A 20532-nucleotide genomic window follows, 5' to 3' on the forward strand; every position below is an offset into this window, starting at 1 on the left:
GTAAGAAATTTCTAAGACAAATGTGATTTTTTTGTTGGTGGTATTCTCTAAAGGACCACAGCTAGTTTTAAACTGGGCATTAGTTGTGGGGAAATGGAAGATTTTTACCATGGATCAAAGGCGCCTAATGGTGCTGAGAGAATCAGACTGATGTGCAGCAGTGAAATGAGAGACTACTCTGCATGCTTAAGTGTTGTTCAGCTATCTGATCTGACAAATCTCCCTAAACAGTCCAAATTCTTTGAGAAGGGTTACTCAAGCTTTGAGCGAAAAAAGAACTAAAGCATCAAATAAGTGAATGTAATGTAATTTAGGGTAAGTGCGTACTTTCTGATGACAACAAGATAAATCCAGAGCAGAGGGAAAAGGCTATCAAAATGAGAAAATAATGTACATTTTGAAAATTATCACCTAATATCTCTTTTATTTGAAACTCTGGTTTAATCTGCAACATTAAGCCAATAAAGCACTGCACATTAAATCAATATTTAATCACTATTTCATTCGGAACTTTGGATAGCCTTCTGTTTTAACCATGATAACATCATATTCACTTCTGGCAACATGCGACATATTCTTGCACAACTCCACAAACAGTAATTGGTACAAAAAAGAAAATGAAATAATACAGTTGAAGTAAATTCCAGGCTAAAACCAAGAAACTGATCACATTACAGAGACTTTCAGTATTGCCAGCCCCAAACATTTAGAAGTCAAGATTCTGACCACCAAAAAAATCATGACATTTTTAAGATTGGGATTATTTTTATTTGGCTTCTGGTGTTTGCACATTTATGGTTCATGATTTCATGCTTTTCCCCACAATCAAAAGGGCTAGAAACTTTAATAAAAAAAAAAAAAGAAAGCTAAAGTTCTCAGGTAATGACCAGATTTCAGGTGCTTTAAGAAAAACAACAAATATCATGAGACTTTGCAGCAATGCAGTTTCAGCATCTATTCATTGACGTGAACTTTAGTCAGAATCCTAACCTTTACTTTTACTATGGCTTCTTGTAGTTTTCCATTTAGTTTTTAAAGAGAAAAGAACATCTCAGTATTTCTAACATGCCCATAATAACCTTGGCTACTGAACACATAAGAATCATCATGTATGTATAGAATAGGCAAGTAATTCAGTCGCCCCAATGTCTGCTGTTATGCAATCTACATAATTGTGGATTTATTCCATGTTAGTTGCTAAATTACTCATAACCCTGGAGGAACTACGTGAGGTTAAAATATATCACTAAAGAATTCCTTTCAGCTATTAATGAAGTTTGAACTACTAAGCAGTGAACTTGTGTTAAGGAAATTTAAGATTATTTTTAATATGCTTATTTACCCTGTAGACCACCCTTCTTCATATCACAGAACTGGCAAAGGAAAGAATTACAGAATGTCCAAGCCTCTCATTCAGGATTCACAAAAAGGGCAATAAAGAAAAGGACATAACTTTTGAGAATGCACACTAAGGTGCAAAACCCTTCCAACCCTATGTCCCCCAAAAGAAGCAACTCTCTATGCAGTCTTACAGTATGTACACATGGCAGTTTAATTTGTTACAACAATTTTTTTTTTTTTTTACTGGATGCAAAATAAACTAAGTATTCCTGGCTTCAGAAACAATCGCTCAGATGATGTAGAAACAAATGTAAGTGTTCTGTACCTACTGTTTCTTTTCCACAGAAGCAATTTAATAACAGAGCTATTTGAGACTATAATGCAACTGTTTTTTTAAAAATGAGCTTTCAGTGTGAACAATTATGAAACATGACATTTATCCCTACACGATTCCATACTTTTCAATGAACTGAGAATTTTCTAAAAAATTATTCCAGCTTTGCTTGTGAGAAATGCAGTTGTCTTGTATGCTTGCCAGTGTACTAAGTGTAGCTAAGCACAGCATGAGAGGTTTCATTTATAAGTCCATCACCATTGTGTTTTTATATAAATAACATAAGAAATTAAAAGTCCTATATTTAAAGGCTTTAGTGAATGCTTTCCAGGGATTCAATCCATTCCAAAATGGCAGGGGAGGGCCAGTTTTCATAGGCTTGGAGTATATTCTGCAAGGCAAGTGGGTGCTCAATTTATTTTGACCTTTGCAACATAGCATCACCAAAAGGATGACTTTGCACATAGATATCATGACATCGCACGAGTACAATGGAATTGCATTTATGCAACACCACTCAATGCAATGACACACCTGCAATTAGTTTACGGCGTGGAGCAAATGCAAAGAGACAAGTCCAACCCCCTCATATTTTTGGAGGGGAGCATGGAGAAGACAAAGCTGTATATTACCTGTTTTTCCAGCACCACTCTCCCCAGTAATAAGAATGCACTGATCTTTATCCTGGTCCCTGAGGGATCTGTATGCTTCATCTGACAGAGCAAATCTGTAAAGTAAAAGATGATGAATTTAGCAGAGAAATAAGCCAATGTCATCAAGACTATATATATAAATAAATAATACAGTATGTCCTTGAGGTTCAGATACTATTAAAACAATGCTATGTAACTTTCTAAGCATTATACCATGGGATAAATGGAGAACTGAAGCTTCTTTGGAATCCTATGAGCCAATAAAGTCTTACATGGATGTTTGTGATTACTGATTTACTTCATAATTATACTTATAGAATAGGCCTGGGAAAGAAACAGAAGTTACTTCCCTCCACCCCACTCTTTTAGAAACTCATTAAAGCCTTCAGAATTTGCAGACATACATCCGTCCATGTAAGCATTCATTTAGCTGCCAGTGTAAGAAATGCCAGTATTATCAGAGTTAAGTAACAATGTAGGTTAACAACCCACAATCAAAGCACTGCAATGAGATATTGGATCAACTTGTTATTTCAACTATATTTGTGGTTAGAATTTATCTTCTTCACATCACTACCATCATACAAATACAAAGGGGGGGGGAGGGTTGGTGCTCTGCTCTTTCACTGAAAGGAAGATGCTTCAGGCAGGAAGGAAATCAGTCACATCTCCATTGTGATCTTATACTTCCCATTCCACTCCTTCATTCATGCAAATTTCCTCCAAACCACTGCATGTTATATCCCAAAACGACACTTCATATTCTAAAACCATTTCCCCTCTAAAATGTGGGGGAAACCCCTAAAAATCTTATAAAAATTATTATGAATATAATTTGAATGGTTAAAGTACTCAGAGTGTGTTCAAAACATTAACTATCAGTCCATGGCTTGTCATTGTTTCTCAGCATATTTTCATGTTTTCTGATGAGCTGAATTACAGACATTTGGAAACTAAATTTAGGGTGGTGTCACATAATTTAGAGCTAAAATACAGATTAAGAACTGACATAATCTCCGCATTAGCAGAGACTTCAGGCCCACTGTACTGGAACATACACACACAGGCCACAAGACAAAATCATAGCAGTTGTCAGATGCTTTGGATCTTTGGCTGACAATGAAACTGTATACAGAACATCATACAGTGCTGTTAAGAGTGCTATCTACTGTACTGCCAACATCATTTCCTGCAGCACCTGGTTGTTCCCTGAAGATCTCATTCAAGTACTAAGTAGGTCTGATCTTGCTTAGTTTATAACATTAGACAAGATCACAGCTCAAGATGGTTTGGAAACATCCATGCCCATAAGATACAAACCAAGACACTAACTGGTATCTCTTATTTAAGAACAGATTGATGCATTCGCCACTTTAACCGCAGCAAACCAAAAATGTCTAACTCCGTTTGATGTATCTGGCATTGATGAGGAGATTCCTAAAACTTTTAATAGTGCTCTAGGGACCCACACATCTTTAGAATTTGAACTCAATGATTCAAGTAGAGGTGAAAATTTGTTTAAAGTACAAGAAAGTAGAGAGCTCTAATGTGTTTAACACTGAAATAGAGTTGATTTGCGATATGGCCAGCATGTTACAAGAGTAGCAAATAAAAGACTTTACTGGTGCTGAGAGACCATGATGCAATTCCTGGCAGCAGCCCTGTTGTCATGCATCCAAAGTACAGTAGCAACAGCACTTCACAAGATTCTCTGGTAGGACATATTCAGAAAGAGAATAATATTCCTTAAAGGTGCTGCAGATACATTTGCAAAGCTGAGAGTGTAACACATGCCTCTTAGGCTTATCTGTGCTAATATGTTAATTTTAAGCAACATTCTTTCAAAGCAATCTATGAGGAAAGAAGTAAAATGGGCCAACGGCGTTCAGGCAGCAGCGGAGGTCCAGGGAAGGAGCAGGGAAGAGATCATAGAATCATAGAACTGGAAGGGACTTCAAGAGGTCATCTAGTCCAGTCCCCTGCACTCAGGGCAGGACTAAGTATTATCTAGACCATCCCTAACAGATGTTTGTCCATCCTGCTCTTAAAAATCCCCAACAATGGAGATTCCACAACCTCCCTAGGAAATTTATTCCAGTGCTTATCTACTCTGACAGTTAGGAAGTTTTTCCTAATGTTCAGCCTAAACCTCCCTTGCTGCAATTTAAGCCCATTGCTTCTTGTCCTATCCTCAGAGGTTATGAATAATAATTTTTCTCCCTCCTCCTTGTAACAACCTTTTATGTACTTGAAAACTTATGTCCCCTGTCAGTCTTCTTTTCTCCAGATTAACAAACCCAATTTTTTCAATCTTCCCTCACAGATCATGTTTTCCAGACCTTTAATAATTTTTGTTACTCTTCTCTGAACTTTCTCCACATCTTTCCTGAAATGTGGCGCCCAGAACTGGACATAATACGCCAGTTGAGGCCTAATCAGCATGGAGTAGAGCGGAAGAATTACTTCTCATGTCTTGCTTATAATACTCCTGCGAATACAAGCTAGAACGATGTTTGCTTTTTTTGCAGGTGTTACACTGTTGGCTCATATTTAGCTCGTGATCCTCTATGACCCCCAGATTCCTTTCTGCATTACTCCTTCCTAGGTAGATAGGATATTAATAACACAAGCTGTGGTTTCCATGGGCTTGTTTCTGGAAGACAGCTTTTATCTAGAGAGTAACATTACAGTGTCATTTTTTAAGTGAAGTCACAGAAAGGTTAGCTCACCAAGCCCATCCAGCCATGGAATCCAGTGCTGTTTGTCCTTCAAACTGTCTCATCCATCAGCTCCAAGAATACCACTCCAGCACAAACAAATTGGTATTTCTACTACTGAAATACCATATTTGCAAGCATCTGTCCTCACTTGACAGCAAGGAGACTGGAACAATTTTTTTAGTGTGGGTGCTGAGAGCCATTGAACCAAACTATAAACCGTGTATATAATGGAAACCACTTCAAGCAAGGGGGTGCAGCAGCATCACCAGCACCCTTAGTTCCAGCACCTATGTTTGACAGTATTACACCAGAAAACAGTGTGGAGGCCTCATCGGCAATTTTAGGGCAACCAACACATTCCTAATTCATGTCTTGAATGTGTCACCTTAAAATTATTCACCTCTAACAAGGCTACTGAATTCTCTAATGCTGAAATGCCACTATCACTAGCCCTACATGGATTGTACAGCCTTAGTGACTGTCTTCATACACACACAAAAATCACCTCAGAAGAACAATTCTCAAGCAACAAAGTCTTTCTCCATACGGAAACTTGAAGTATAAGGTCATAAACAAACAACAAAAAGAAATTTAAAAGAGGAAAAAACAGTCATTTTTATCCAAATCACCTGACCTTGCATAATTCAGCCAGGGGTGTTTTGTGTTTATTCAGAATGTTTTCTTTTTTTGAGGAAACCTCACCACTATACAAATGCTGGAAAGCTTAAAACAATATTCAAATAGCATATCAAAGACTATATCCCAGACACACAAGACAAATCAAGTTCACTTACACTGACAAAAATTTCATACACACAGTTAATAAAACATCCCTCATGCAAGTTGTACGTTTACCCTGAAGTTCAGGCTATGCCTTCCACAAATTTAGTTCTAGAAGGCATAGTCAAGGAAGTGTTTTAGCAGCAAGCATTTTAAAGAATTTTCTGCATTCGTGGCACTGCACATACAGAATTAGTGCCATCTGTGTCAGAGTTTGGAACATAAATCTTTATTTAAAATAAAAAAAACAACAGATTCATCCAGCATGACTAAATTTAACGATACACCATTATTGTAGAGTACTTTATACATTTTCTATCTTCTTCTGGCTGTGTAACAAAAATTAGATCTCTGCCCCTTTTCCGGGTACATCCTCTATTCATTATAAACAATTATTTAAAATGGTCTCATGCTCTGTAAAAATAGATCTGAATTTAGTTTTTATAATAATTTAATGACCACAAATAATCCTCCTACTTCTCCTTTTCTTTTGGTAACATTAATGTGTACTCCGCAATGATGTCAACGTTTATGATTATAAACCTAAACCGCATGCCATTCTTCTGAGCCACCATATAATTACAGAACCTAAATAGATCTTTATTGTAGTTCTTAGCTAAAAGACAGTTGTGAATCATATGTTCTGAATTATTTTATGAGTGTGTCAGCAATGTCATTTGCCACACTTTATAATAAACTTTTCTTTCATTTGTAAGTTTTAATATAAAATCAACCATGTTATTCTCCAACCACATCAAGAATACAGTATTTACTGAAGTTCCCCTTTAGTTGAGATTTTAAGTATAGGAACAATTTGAATTCTAAATGCTACTCATATCTAGCTCAATCACTACGTTCCTTGTTCTACAGCCACAGTACTTTTCATAGCACCAAGTTTTTAGGCTGTGTACTTTCAAACTGGAATTATCACTGATTTTGAAAAGTTTGTTTTGATCCTGATATTTTGTTTTGCTTTCTTTATATCCATGGATGCTGGAGTACCTGTTCACTGAGGACTTGCCAATCAGAGAAATAAAACTAAAGAACATAAATTTCTGAAAGTTAATCACTACATTGAGACTACTTCCATGAATGTAAAAAGCACTGACAACCTTCACTCCCTTACTAAGGGCTTGGCTACACTTGAAACTCCAAAGCGCTGCCGTGGGAGCGCTCCCGTGGCAGCGCTTTGAAGTGCGAGTGTTGTTGCGGCGCCAGTGCTGGGAGAGAGCTCTCCCAGCGTTGCAGGTACTCCACCTCCCCATGGGGATTAGCTTGCAGTGCTGGGAGCCGCACTCCCAGCGCTGGGGCACTGTTTACACTGGCGCTTTGCAGCGCTGTAACTTACTGCGCTCAGGGGTGTGGTTTTTCACACCCCTGAGCGAGAAAGTTGCAGCGCTGTAAAGCACCAGTATAGCCAAGGCCTAAGCTCCATGCTCCACTTTTACTTGCAAGGAATTTTCACTTTTAACTACAATAGATTACTAACCACCTCCACCAATTATTATTTCCGATCCCCATCCACAGTACTTTCCCTTGCTTCCCTTCCTCCGATCTCTCAGACACCATCTTTTTAGCAAAAGACACTTAGGGCCAAATTTAAAATCCCAACAGGCACCTTTCTGCACACGCCAGGCACCTTTCCAAATTTGGCCTTTAATGACTGTATCCTGTCTCTTCCTGCCTCCAAACTTTTGCTCCCTTTGCAGCAATAATCACTCACCATGTACCTGAGTGCTCAAGATTGCCACCACTGTCCCCCTCTAAATTCCCTTGCTCGTTTTCGTAAGATGAACACTTATCTCTCATCTTCCCTTTCTTAGCAAAGCCTAGAAAAATGTCATTGTTTAAATAGAAATGGTCATTGTTTGTTTAAATACCACTCCCAAAACAACCTCTTTGATCATTTTCATTCTGGCATCTGTCCCTTTCACAATAGTAAAATACCCTTCTACATATGGTTAACAACCATGGACTAGCTGATGATTTTCTCTCACCTCAGCACTAGCTACTGTTTCCTCATCCTTCTTACCTCTCAAGATTTGTCTCCATAATTCCCCCACCTTATCTCTTCCCCTGTTTGCAGTTACTTAGCCCACGTCCAGACTAACCCGCAGCATTTGGCGGGTTAAAATCGATTGCTCGGGGATCGATATATCGCGTCTAGTCTGGATGCGATATATCGATCTCCGAGCGCGCTTACATCGATTCCGGAACTCCATCAACCCGAACGGAGTTCCGGAATCGACACGGAGAGCCGCGGACATCGATGCCGCGCCGTCCAGACTGGTGAGTACCTCGATTTTAGAAATTCGACTTCAGCTACGTTATTCACGTAGCTGAAGTTGCGTATCTAAAATCGATTTTAATACCCTAGTCTGGACGTGGCCTTAGCATGTTCCTTTGGTTAATCATGTAGCAGTGTTTTCTGTTCCCTTGTCTCTCCACGGCAGGTGGCAGATCCTCCCCTCCAAGCTGCCTCCATCATCTGGAATAGTCTTCATGTCTCTGAGCCTAACTGAATCCCTGATTCTTTTCAGATCTCACGCTGAGGCCTATTGCTTTGTCTTGGGATGTAACTTCTAACTCATTCTCTACTTTAAAAAAATTTCTATTTTTTGAGCCTTCCGATTTTCGTATACGTAGTCATTGTCCTTGGAACTCAGCCATTGTAATCCTTTTCTTCTCCCCTATCACTGATAAGCATATTGCCAGGATATACTGTAAACAATATGCAATTAATTATATTTGCACATGTAGAGGACAATCTGCTTGATATTTTTATGTTAATACAGAAGTGTTAATAACTTAGTAAACTGTAATTTATCAAGGTTTCAGAGTGGTAGCCGTGTTAGTCTGTATCAGCAAAAAGAATGAGGAGTACTTGTGGCACCTTAGAGACTAACACATTTATTTGGGCATAAGCTTTCGTGGGCTAAAACCCACTCCATCGGATGCATGCAGTGGAAAATGCAGTAGGAAGATATATATACACAGTGAACATGAAAAAATGGGTGTTGCCATACCAATAGTTCTCTGTGTATATATATCTTCCTACTGTATTTTCCACTGCATGCATCCGATGGAGTGGGTTTTAGCCCACGAAAGCTTATGCCCAAATAAATGTGTTAGTCTCTAAGGTGCCACAAGTACTCCTCATTCTTTTTGTAATTTATCAAGTTTCAGTAAAATTCTGAACAACATTATTTCCTTACTGCCACAACATCTGAATGGATACCAGTCAGAGAGAGATTCAAAGAAAACAATTGCAAACAAATGAGAGCTTCTCTCCCATTCTGAGTTGGGGCAAACAACAAAACCCAACTGGGTATCAAGAATCTCTGCCTTTAGAGATTGGGATCAAAATGGAAGCATGCTGTGTAAATTTTTTTTGAAATTTTATTTTGCTAAACACTACTTGGTTATTTTTGGGAAGGGAATGAAGACATTCAGCTATCCAGATTTAAAAAAAACCTATCACCATGTAAAAAAAAGGTATTAGCGTATATGTACTGAAATAATGTTTAATCTTAATTGCCCTAAAATAAAATGCATTCCTCAGTTCCCATAAGAGTATTTGCAATTTAATTCTGTGTGTTCAGCACTTTCACTTCCTTGGAGAAAGAAGTTGATTAGCTTGCTGTTAAATTAAGTGAACAAAGCAGGTGACTACAAAACAGTGTCTAGGCGAAGTCTTTACAAATGAGCAGCTAGTATTTTTTAAAAATGCCAATCAAGAATAAAATCAACTGATGTCTAAACAGGATGATAAAGAAAACTGTGAAGCCTGTTGAGATAGAAGGAATAATCACAAACAACTACTCCCAACAACTTTGCATATTACAGAAGTTTTATTGTTGAGGGGAATGCTGAAATTGGTTACATCAACAATGCTGTGTGGATTATATACACATCAGCAGGAGCATTTTACCTCAGGATACCATCATATATTATGTTACTTATGTGGGAGACTGCTAACTGTGTGATGTTATTAGACACAGAACTATCGAGTGAAGTTTTATATCCCAACCCATTTGATTTTAAAAGTAGCTATGGTTTACAGAAGAAGAATTCTGTTAATTGGTTACAAAAAGAGTTAACTTTCAACAACAGAACACTTTAGGATCAGAGGAGCTTATTTGAAAGCCCAGTGTTGGAAAAGTTCTCACTCATACTCAATCTCTCTACACTCCCAACTTTATTGTTATCAGTTAATTCAGGCCTGTTCTACTTTGAGACTCACACCACAAAAGGACAGCTCACTTATCTTATCTTCCCCAGGATAAGGCAAAGTTCAGGCATGTTCTGGGTCAAGGGATGCTTTTTAACTTTGCATCCAATCTCCCTTGACAGAGGTTTAACTCGCACTTTTTCCCCAGAGGGCAGGGCATCTGGTTGTCCCCAGCACACTATACCCAGATCACAGCTTTCTAGCCCCACAGGAACTACAGCCCCATGGAAATTTCCCCATGTGAGGCAAGTCAAAGAGACTCTGGGCAATTAAAAACCCACGGCTGGCCTGTGCCAACTGACTCAGGCTCAGGTTAAGGGGCTGTTTAATTGAAGTGTAGACATTTGGCCTTGGACTGGAGCCCAGACTCTAAAAGACATTGCTTGAGCTGCAGTTTGACCCTGACCATTTACAACACAATTAAACAGCCCCTTAGTCCCAGCTCATAGACTCATAGACTCTAGGACTGGAAGGGACCTTGAGAGGTCATCGAGTCCAGTCCCCTGCCCTCATGAGTCCAGGCCAGCTGCGCATGTCTAATTGCAGCACAGACATACCTTTTTTCCTCTCAAGTATGTGTATCACCTCTATCACTGAATAAGGACTCTGGTACTGAAAAATGCTCCAAACACACGCACTTCTAAAAGTCAGGAAGAAATCTCCTTAACGCAATCCACATGAACAATAAATTGGGTGTATGATATTCCCCATCTTTCAATTGCACCTACTTCATCTCTTCACATTTACCTGTAATTATACTAAAGAGCACAAAAAAAGATGAGAAGTAGTCTTATGTCAAGATTTTACACGCCTCCACCCAATGCTGACGGTGCACAAATGCCTGCTGAAAGGACAGCTCAGCATTTTGGGGTTGGAGAGAGGGCAGTTTGAAATGGTCACTAAACTCCCCTCCCCCCCTCCCCGGCCCAGCAAAGCAGTTTGTTTCGTTTTCCTCTTTCCATAGCTCTATTACTGGAAACAATACTGACAAGCTAGACCCCACATAATAATAGTACTCATTACCTGTAACACTACCTACCCTCTGGGCTGAGTGCTAAAGGATGACTCCCACTTCAAAGGCCAGTTTCAGAGGCACAGCATTATCCAGATCAGTTGTTGACCAAGGAATCACACACCTACCATGCAGTAGTGCCAAACTGACACTTCATCATTTGAACACACACAGCTGAGCCTGCTAGAGCATTAGCAGAAGTATTTGCAATGACAGGTATTGCAGGGTTTTGAGACAAATGCCTTTTTCCATAGAACTCCAGGAAGAAAAGTTGTTTGACTGCTTATTTGTGGGTTTTAAGATGCATTATAGCTCTACTGGACTGAAGTTTATTTCTGAGGAAAAAGTTCCAGAAGCCAAGTTGTTACAACCCTTAGCTGAAAGTTATATGTAATTGAACAGTTTAATTCCTAACACAGACCTGCTCTAGTGGTATCTGTGTTATTGCCTAAGCAGCTACAGCCTCTATTCTCTTTTTTTATTGTAAAAAGTCTATTTTGGACTTTTTATATATATAAAATATGGATACTTTAATAAAGCTATATAATTTATGTGCCAACAAATTGCCATTGCTTACTCCACTGAGCTTTGCATGTGAGTGATTGCAGTTAAAGGAAAAAATTCAGTATAATATCAGGAAGGCTAGTGGCTGAAGATGTGTGTTTTTATTTAACCTTTCGGAGCTTTGTTATTCTAACAGTTGGCTTGTAAAGCTTCACATTCACTTCCTCGACTGACACATTCCATCATTTATTGGCACATCAAGATACATGGGTATTTGTTGTATGACAGCTGAATAGGGCAGTAATGAGGAAATATGTAAAACAAATGGTTTTCCTTGCTACATTTCTAGGCGTTTAACTACTCCTTTGTTTCAGTTACATATCAATGGTTGGATCTGATTAACACCTGTGGAATTATAATGATCTTGCATTTAGTTTGAAGAGAAACAAAGCCTTTTCTGTACTGGAAGTTTCAAAACAAACCTTTAAAATACCCCTACATGGGCTCTTACTCAGGGTTTCTGTGAAAGTGCTGTATTGAACATAGCACATCTTTGAAAATTATTCAGGATGGCAATGCTCCCCAATTTCCTATTGAACAAGACACAGTAAATGCAAATTGCCTAAACAAAACTGATATTCATTTAATTTGTGCAGGTCAACACACTTATACTGTTTCTTTTAATGGAATATTTTAAAGCAATTAGTTATCATTTTATAGGGTGACCAGATGTCCTGATTTTATAGGGACAATCCCAATATTTGGGGCTTTTTCCTATTACCCCCCACCTCCTGTCCCAATTTTTCACACTTGCTATCTGGTCACCCTAACATTTTATAGCAAAGTATAGCATTAAGCAAAATCCTCCCACTGGGGGGAGAGCAATACAAAAATATTTGGTTTTCTCTGTAGATGGGATCATTGTACAACTCTGTAAATGGGGCACATCCAAGACACTAGCGTGGTTCAGATGCACTGTTAAACACAGTAAGGGGCTGTTTATATTACAAAGAGAAACCCCAACATTGCTGCATATGTAGCGTAAACAGGCTTTAAGCATATCTCACAAAAAAGTGCCTTTCTGGCTGTTCTGCTCTGGAAACTGACTTGGCAAGGGATTGCTTGCCAGCCCCACAAAAATCAAGCTTGGAATCAGACAATAAAAGCAGCTTCTTTCTTTCTAATGCACCACCCAGCAAGAAGTCCTAGAGGCCAAATTCTGCCCTCAGCAATATAATGTACATCGCCATTAGTGTTCATTGGCATTTGCCCAACTGAGTGGAACTTAGTCAATAATTCTGTTGATGCACAAGTCGCAAAACATTTCAGCTGACTCTCTCTTATGATACCAGACACCTCTGTGTTCTTGGGGAACCAGGGTGCAGTATCCAGCCTGACTCAGGAAAGACACACCCCACCCCACCCCCACCCCAGCCTCTGCTTAAACCAAAACCCATCAGAGGAAAACACTTGCAGACAGCAATGAAGGGCGTTGGGAGACACACCTAGACCTCTCCTGACAAGGGTGATAAGATTAAGACATCTCCATTAGCATACAGAATGGAGAGCAGAGACAACTCCCCTAGCCTCATCTGCATGAAAGATGGGCCTGGAAGACATCTCAATTTACATACAGAATGGAGAACAGAGAACCACACTGAACTCTGGGACCAGAAAAAGCAGGGAAGCACTGCATCATGGGAATCTCTGCTCCAGATGCTAATGAACCTATGCCTGCACACACCCAGCTCAACAATTATCAGACCAATTCTAGTAATAAATCCTTGATTGATATCCAAATACTGAGGCAGCCTAGTTGCACTGTGAGCTCCCTGGAAGAAAACACCACCCATAGCCAAAAGTCATCAGCTTACCTATAAACAAATATAGTGTTCTCCCTTGAACCATTGTATTTTCTCTATAAAAATCCCTACTCACCCTCTAGTCGAGGTTCTGATGCTTAGATTGAAACTAGGCATCAGTTCCACTGGGAATCCATATTCTCTTGACCGATCGTGCTGGGGACTTTGCCTGCCTCTTGCACTCAGGACCATCAGCTACCACCATCATCTAGGAACCCCGACCAGTTCAAGCTTCAAGGAGTGGTGAGACCCTTTCTCTCTCTCTCCCCATTTTCCTGTCTACCTTAGGTATTAACCTTTAATAATGTATGTTATGTTGGTTTAGTCCTCCTTGTGTAGTTATCACTATTATTCAATAAATAACTTTAATGGTTAAGTTGGTCGCTTCTCTCTCGCTCGCTGAACTTTACTCGTTTGTGTTTTAGCTTCCCCCATTCACTCTATAGCAACGCTTCTTTTACCTAAGCTAAAGATCCCTGCAGCACCCAAAATACTGTGGGGTTAGTTCATTAAGTAGGTTACTGCCAGTACAATTGTATTGTGAGAGTGGGGATAGGGACATGCTGAATCTACAACACATAAGGGTAACAGCTCGAAAGTGCTGGAGCCCAGGGGCATATAAGGAGAGACAGCTTGAAAGTTCTGCTTCCTCCAGCCCAGCGAGTCCAGAGACATATAAGGGGTCAGCTTGACAGTGCTGACTGACCCGGTCGGCTCAGACTTGCTTTGTTAATATATGTGTGAGTGTGGGTGTGTCTCCATCAGGTTCTGGGGCTGGAGTAACCCAGCCCTAGGGAACCTAGGTCCTGCAGGATAGCTCCATTGGGAGGGGACTTGCACAAGGGAGAAGTAGAGCTCCATATGAAAACACAAGTGACACAAGCAGTATATTGACAGGATTACAGAATCCCCTTCCCCAGAAAAGTAAATCCGAATAAATGAGCATACCCCAAAGTAATGGGCAAATCTGGTAACACTTAGATAAGCGCACTACAGTCCCAGTACCCTGAACATTTCCAGAGGAGGAACAGCGTCTGATGCAGAATGACAACTCTGAGCATGCAGCTTCTGTAGTTCTGCCTAGTGGGACCGGTAAAAATAAAAACATACTAGATTCTTCCAAATATAAAAGAAGGAAAGCAAAATAGTTAATTAGAAAAACTATGATATGGCTTTGGTAAAGTATCTACAAAGCAGTGTGTAAACCTCAACTCTGACCACAGGAACCATTTCTAGGGACAAGATAGCTGTTCCTTTGCCCACCCAGTCCTTGACTTCTCTGCTGAGACTCAACAAGGATGCCAAATAGAGTGGTGAATTTTTGTGATGTGGACAACAAGAACTGGAGCTGGTCAGGAATTTTCCATCTGAATGATTGCTCACATTCTCCCCTATGAGCTAAGCTCTCTAGCTGGATTACATCTCCCATAATGCACCCAGAATCATGAGACTCCCCAGCTGGATCCATATTGCATCATGGGAGACCTAATCCTCCATAGCCCGGCCCATGGAAGATAATGCAGGCATGAACTACAATTACCATAAGGCAACAGAAATGCGGTTTAATGTTGATCTGACTGTAAACAAAGTGTTTTGGTTCAATTTAACAAAAGGAAATGAAACATTTCAATTTCAGGAATACCAAAATGTTTTATTTCAACCAAAAATATCAAAATGAAATTTTTCACTGTTTCTGAAGCACAAATTGTCAGAATTTATACACACAAATTCAGCTTTGTATCCCAATTTTGAGATGAAAATAGGTAGTGAAACAGTATTCGTAGGTTAGTTCTCAGAGCTGAAATGACTTTTTCTACATCAAACCGGGAATGGAGGGGGCGTGTGTGTGTGTGTGTGTGTGTGTGTGTGTGTGTGTGTGTGTGTACACATACTTGACGGGGTGGGGGGGCGGGGGAAGAGAATCTACCCAAAAAACAAGCAGGACTTCGTCAAAAGTTTGCAGGTTCTGCAAAATGTGGTTTGAAGTTTAAATCACACTGGACAAATTCATGTCCTCAGGGATCTCCAAATATCCAGGTTTTTGTTTCATCTAGCAAATAACTGTTTTTATTAAAATCCACTAGTTTGGACTGAATATAGAATTTTCACATGCCCTAGATTTTAGTATGAATTAGGACATTTAAGAAAGAACATAAGAACGGACATACTGGGTCAGACCAATGATCCATCTAGCCCAGTATCCTGTCTTCCGACAGCGGCCAATGCCAGGTGCTTCAGAGAGACCAGAACAAGTAACCATCAAGTGATCCATCCCATGTCACCCATTCCCAGCTTCTGGCAAAAAAAGTGTTTCATATGCAATATTAAGCAGCGTATACTTTAAAACAAACTATTGCGTGCTTGCTAGATTAAAAACCTGGACTATTGGGGGTCACCAAGGACCAAAGATGAGAGTCCCTGTCTCAAACAGTGACCCAATACACCACCTGGAAAGTCTCACTCTTTAGGGCTGTAAATCACACTCTTAAGGACGGCCATCTCTGTCGTTTGCAGGAATCTGACAAATGAAAAACTTCCAGTCTCATGATCAAACACATTCTGTTTCCCCTCCTCCCCAAAACATAGAAACTTCTCTGTTTTTTTACTAAAAGATATGATGATTTGATATTAGCAGGGTTTAGCAACTAAAAATCCCTTCTTCAATGTGCAAAAGCAAAACAAGAAGAGTGCAGTTTTACAATAACTTATCTCACTGCATTTAATTCAATGGTTTGGGGTAGTTTAAATCCCTATTTGTATATCCTAAATTTGTTTCTTATTTACCCAATATATAAAAGTGAACAAGTGTACTGAGTTTGCTATGACAGTAAGTTGAAAGACTGTTCATCTTCTTATTCCTATCATATAAGAAGGGCTGTGTTTTTCCAAACAATTGTATTACTCAAATAAGATCCTGACAGTTGAGAAGAAATCAGATGGAGCCTAGTGGAGGAAGCTGTATATGAAGGATAAAGATTTGATTGGGAAAGTCTTGCCTATAAGGTTGCAGTGGAGATGGAATTATTCTAAAACTTTGCTGCCAGTTTCATTTATGTTGTACTGTTATTTAAAAGCATGTCAAAGTCTCCCAGCATAGCAGATGGGCACTCTGTTTGCGTGTTATAAATTTCATGAAAAAAAATGAGACCGTTAAACACAATGAGACATTTTCAATGAAAGAGAACGGCAGCTGTTCTTAATTGCAGGGGAGATCTCCGCCCTTAATAGCACAAATTGCCAGTTTAAGAAAGGCTTTATGCAAAGACTGATCCCTCGATACACTAAGCACAAGCTGGGATGTGTGTCTTTTTTTTTTTCACTGCTATAGAAACTACCCATCTCTCTTTCAGGTTTGGTTTAAAATACCAAAACCACTGCTTTAATTCTTCCGTCCTTTCTCATTCATTTTTGTTTTTAAAGGCTCATTTTTCATAAAATGCCTTGACATGAAAGTCTTATTGAAAATACTGGAGCAGATTTTATAAAAATGAATTAAATACATATTTAAAGCTGCATGCACTGTTTTAAATGTCAAGACTGATCAGAATGTCAATTCTTTACACAAAAGAACTTCACTTTGCATAACAGTACAAAACAAGCTGGTCTTGCTTCTAGCACAGATTTAACAACAGAGATATTGGGAGGGCTATCAAAGCTTTGTTATTTAAAATATACTGCAGAACATTTACGAGTACATTATGAAAATTGCATTACAAATTGTCAAAGTTAAGGTACATTTGTGCTACAATTCCTTGTTTCTAATCAACTGTCCATTTCATTCATGAAATTCTCAAAGGTTGGAGAAATAGAGAGTCTACTTTATGTGGCAATAGGTTTCAATGGTAGCCATGTTAGTCTGTATCAGCTAAAAAAACCGAGTTACAACTGCATTTGCTACAATCCTGCCGGCACAGACAAACACCTACAGAATCTCAATCAAGCATTTTTAAAACCGCAATACCCACCTGGTGAAGTGAAGAAACAGATTGACAGAGCCAGAAGGGTACCAAAAAGTCACCTGTTACTAGATAGGCCCAACAAAGAAAGTAAAAGAACGCCACTAGCCGTCACCCACAGTCCCCAACTAAAACCTCTCCAGCGCATCAAGGATCTACAACCTATCCTGAAGGACGATCCCTCACTCTCACAGACCTTGGGAGACAAGCCAGGCCTCGCTTACAGAGAGTCCCCCAATCTGAAGCAAATACTCACCAGCAACTACACACCACACAACAAAAACACCAACCCAGGAACCAAACTTGCTACAAACCCCAGTCCCAACTCTATCCACATATCTATTCAAGGGACACCATCATAGGATCTAATGACATCAGCCATACCATTCGGGGCTCGTTCACCTGCACATCTACCAATGTGATTGATGTCATCAAGTGCCAGCAATGCTCCTCTGCCATGTACACTGGCCAACCCGGACAGTCACCACACAAATGAATAAAGAGACACAAATCTGACATCAGGAATCATAACATTCAAAAACCAGTATGCAAACAGTTCAATCTCTCTGGTCACTCAATATCAGACCTCAAAGTGGCAATTCTTAAACAAAAAAACTTCAAAAATGACTCCAACGTGAAGCTGCAGAACTAGAATTAATTTGCAAACTGGATACCATCAGATTAGGCCTGAATAAAGACTGGGAGTGGATGGGTCATTACAAAACCTAAACTTAATTTCCCCAATACTGATTTCTCCCTACAGTTACTCACACCTTCTTGTCAACTGTCTGTAATGTGCCACCCTCTTACCACTTCAAACATTATTTTCCTCCCTTGGTATCCTGCTGTTAATTGATTTATCTCGTTAGACTGACCTCACACTTGGTAAAGCAACCCCTATCCTTTCATGTATTTATACTTGTTCCTGTATTTTTCACTTCATACATCTGATGAAGTGGGTTCTAGCCCACGAAAGCTTATACCTAAATAAATGTGTTAGTCTCTACAGTGCCACAAGGACTCCTCATTTTTTTTATGTGGCTATGTGAATCAAGAATAGCTCAGCATCTTATTTCCTAAAAATCCTGAGAGCTGTTAACTCTAGCCAGATCTTCTGGTTCCAGGAAAGTCAAGGAAATGGGATCTGGCAAGAAGTGCTACCATTACTTTAAACTACTGTAACTTCAAAACGTCTTCGAATAGCCACAATATTAAGTTCTTTTTAGAAAGGTCTTGGCTGTCTAACAAAATAATCTAACCTGAAAGCAGAGTTCTCCATACTCACCCTAAATACAGACCACTACATTCAACTTGATGTTCAAAAGGGAACAGAGAAATTGTTGTCACTGTTAAATAAAGTATTTTCAATATTTTTTATTTATAATCCATATATGATACAAGTGAACCAGTTCATTGTGTACAGAAGACATGAGTAAACATTTGAAAATATTTTTAAGAATTGGGGTATTCTGATAGGGATCTAAGCTACAAGTTAGTTTATTAAGAATCAGTACAAGCGGGTATTTTTTCATCCATAAAGATGGCCACCTAATTAGAGATATGCCAGAAGCATAAAAAAAAGATTGAAACTTGATTTTAATATTTCCACAGTTAGGGTATATTGAGTTTTTGGTCAAAGGTGAGCAGTTTACATCCACACAAAAGACAGTCATATGCACCATAAAACAAAGTCAAACGCCCTTCATGGTATATATGCACTTGATTCTTGCACTTATTTTTTTTCCAGTGCACTGCTTCTAAAATGAATCTGCACCAATGGCAATGTTAACTGACAAATCCCTTCTGGCTTAGCCACTAACTGCACAAACCACATCAGATGTGAAACATGGCTTTTCAAGGATTCCGCTATATTATGGCACTATTTTGTGTCCAAGTTAGAAAGGATGTTTTTAAGTGTTGTGAGTAAAGAGGACTTCACTGCACAGTAATTAAGTACATATATGTCAAGTAACATTTTCAAAAGTACTGAATTGATTTAAGAGTTCAAGCGCCACCATAAATAAATCTGACATAGGCATTTCTGAAAATCTCACCCATTACAATTTGTGCTACTGTAGCACTGGCCCTTTTGAAGAGAAAGAGTGATGCTCAGGCATAGTCCTAGACCCTAATATTAATTGTAAAAGTAAAAAAAATAGAAGATTAGAGCTCAGATTTATTAACTCTTTGTAGCAGCTATCTGCATTAGCAAACAGTGTTGAATCATAGAAACATAGATTATTAGGGTTGGAAGGGACCTCAGGAGATCATCTAGTCCAACCCGCTGCTCAAAGCAGGACCAATCCCCAAATTGCCCCCTCAAGGATTAAACTCACAACCCTGGGTTTAGCAGGCCAATGCTCAATCCACTGAGCTATCCCTCCCCCTAAGGAGTCAGTGGTTCCTAAAACACTTCCCATATATACAATTTTAAAAAAAGACACCATGATTCTGCTGCACCCCAGCATTACCCAATAGGCTCCCAACACTAAGGGTTAAAGCAATAGACATTGTCTCCTATGGATCTGTATGTGGGAGCTAACATAAAAAGTTACATATATTCCCTAGATATATTCTCTGTTCTAAAAGGTGCCTCAAGTCCTTCAGGGACTTTGCTCAATTTGGCAGATTTTAACTTGACCTACAAATCTATTTAGGAGAGAAGACTTTTGAAGTAACCATGGATTAACTTGAAGCAGCAATTCATTATTTAAAAAAACGATGATTTAAAAAGATTTCTCCTATATTAAACTCTGCTGTGAGTATAAATCAAAATGCTAATCTAGAATCTCAGTTATAAGCCATTTCTACAACAAACACTCCTAGATTTAAATTTGTGAGAATTGATGGCCATCATAAAGGCCAGAATTTCAAATATATGTTCCTAATAGGCTATCTGCATATGCATAACCACATCGAGGGATTATATTTTCATTCCATCTTCACAGACAGGGCCGGCTCTGGCTTTTCTGCCGCCCCAAACAGCAGAGAGAAAAAAAAAATGCCACAATCGATGGCTCTTGGCAGCAGCTCAACCACGCTGCTTCATTCCTCGGTGGCAATTCAGCGGCAGGTCCCTTCACTCCGAGAGGGACTGAAGGACCCACCGCCAAATTTCCACTGAAGACCTGGACATGCC

At 39.3% G+C, this 20532-nt stretch overlaps 1 protein-coding gene across 6 annotated transcripts in view; it reads right to left on the reverse strand.

The window, feature by feature from the left end:
* Positions 1 to 20532, reverse strand: part of MYO1B (myosin IB) — a 243668-nt gene that overhangs the window by 100240 nt on the left and 122896 nt on the right. For all 6 annotated transcript variants that reach the window (XM_030580337.1, XM_030580339.1, XM_030580338.1 and 3 more), the window contains one exon: positions 2308 to 2402. In XM_030580337.1, the coding sequence (XP_030436197.1) occupies positions 2308 to 2402 (95 nt within the window). The remainder of the gene's footprint in view (positions 1 to 2307; positions 2403 to 20532) is intronic.

This window comes from Gopherus evgoodei, chromosome 11 (assembly GCF_007399415.2).
Source record: "Gopherus evgoodei ecotype Sinaloan lineage chromosome 11, rGopEvg1_v1.p, whole genome shotgun sequence".
NCBI lineage: Eukaryota > Metazoa > Chordata > Testudines > Testudinidae > Gopherus > Gopherus evgoodei.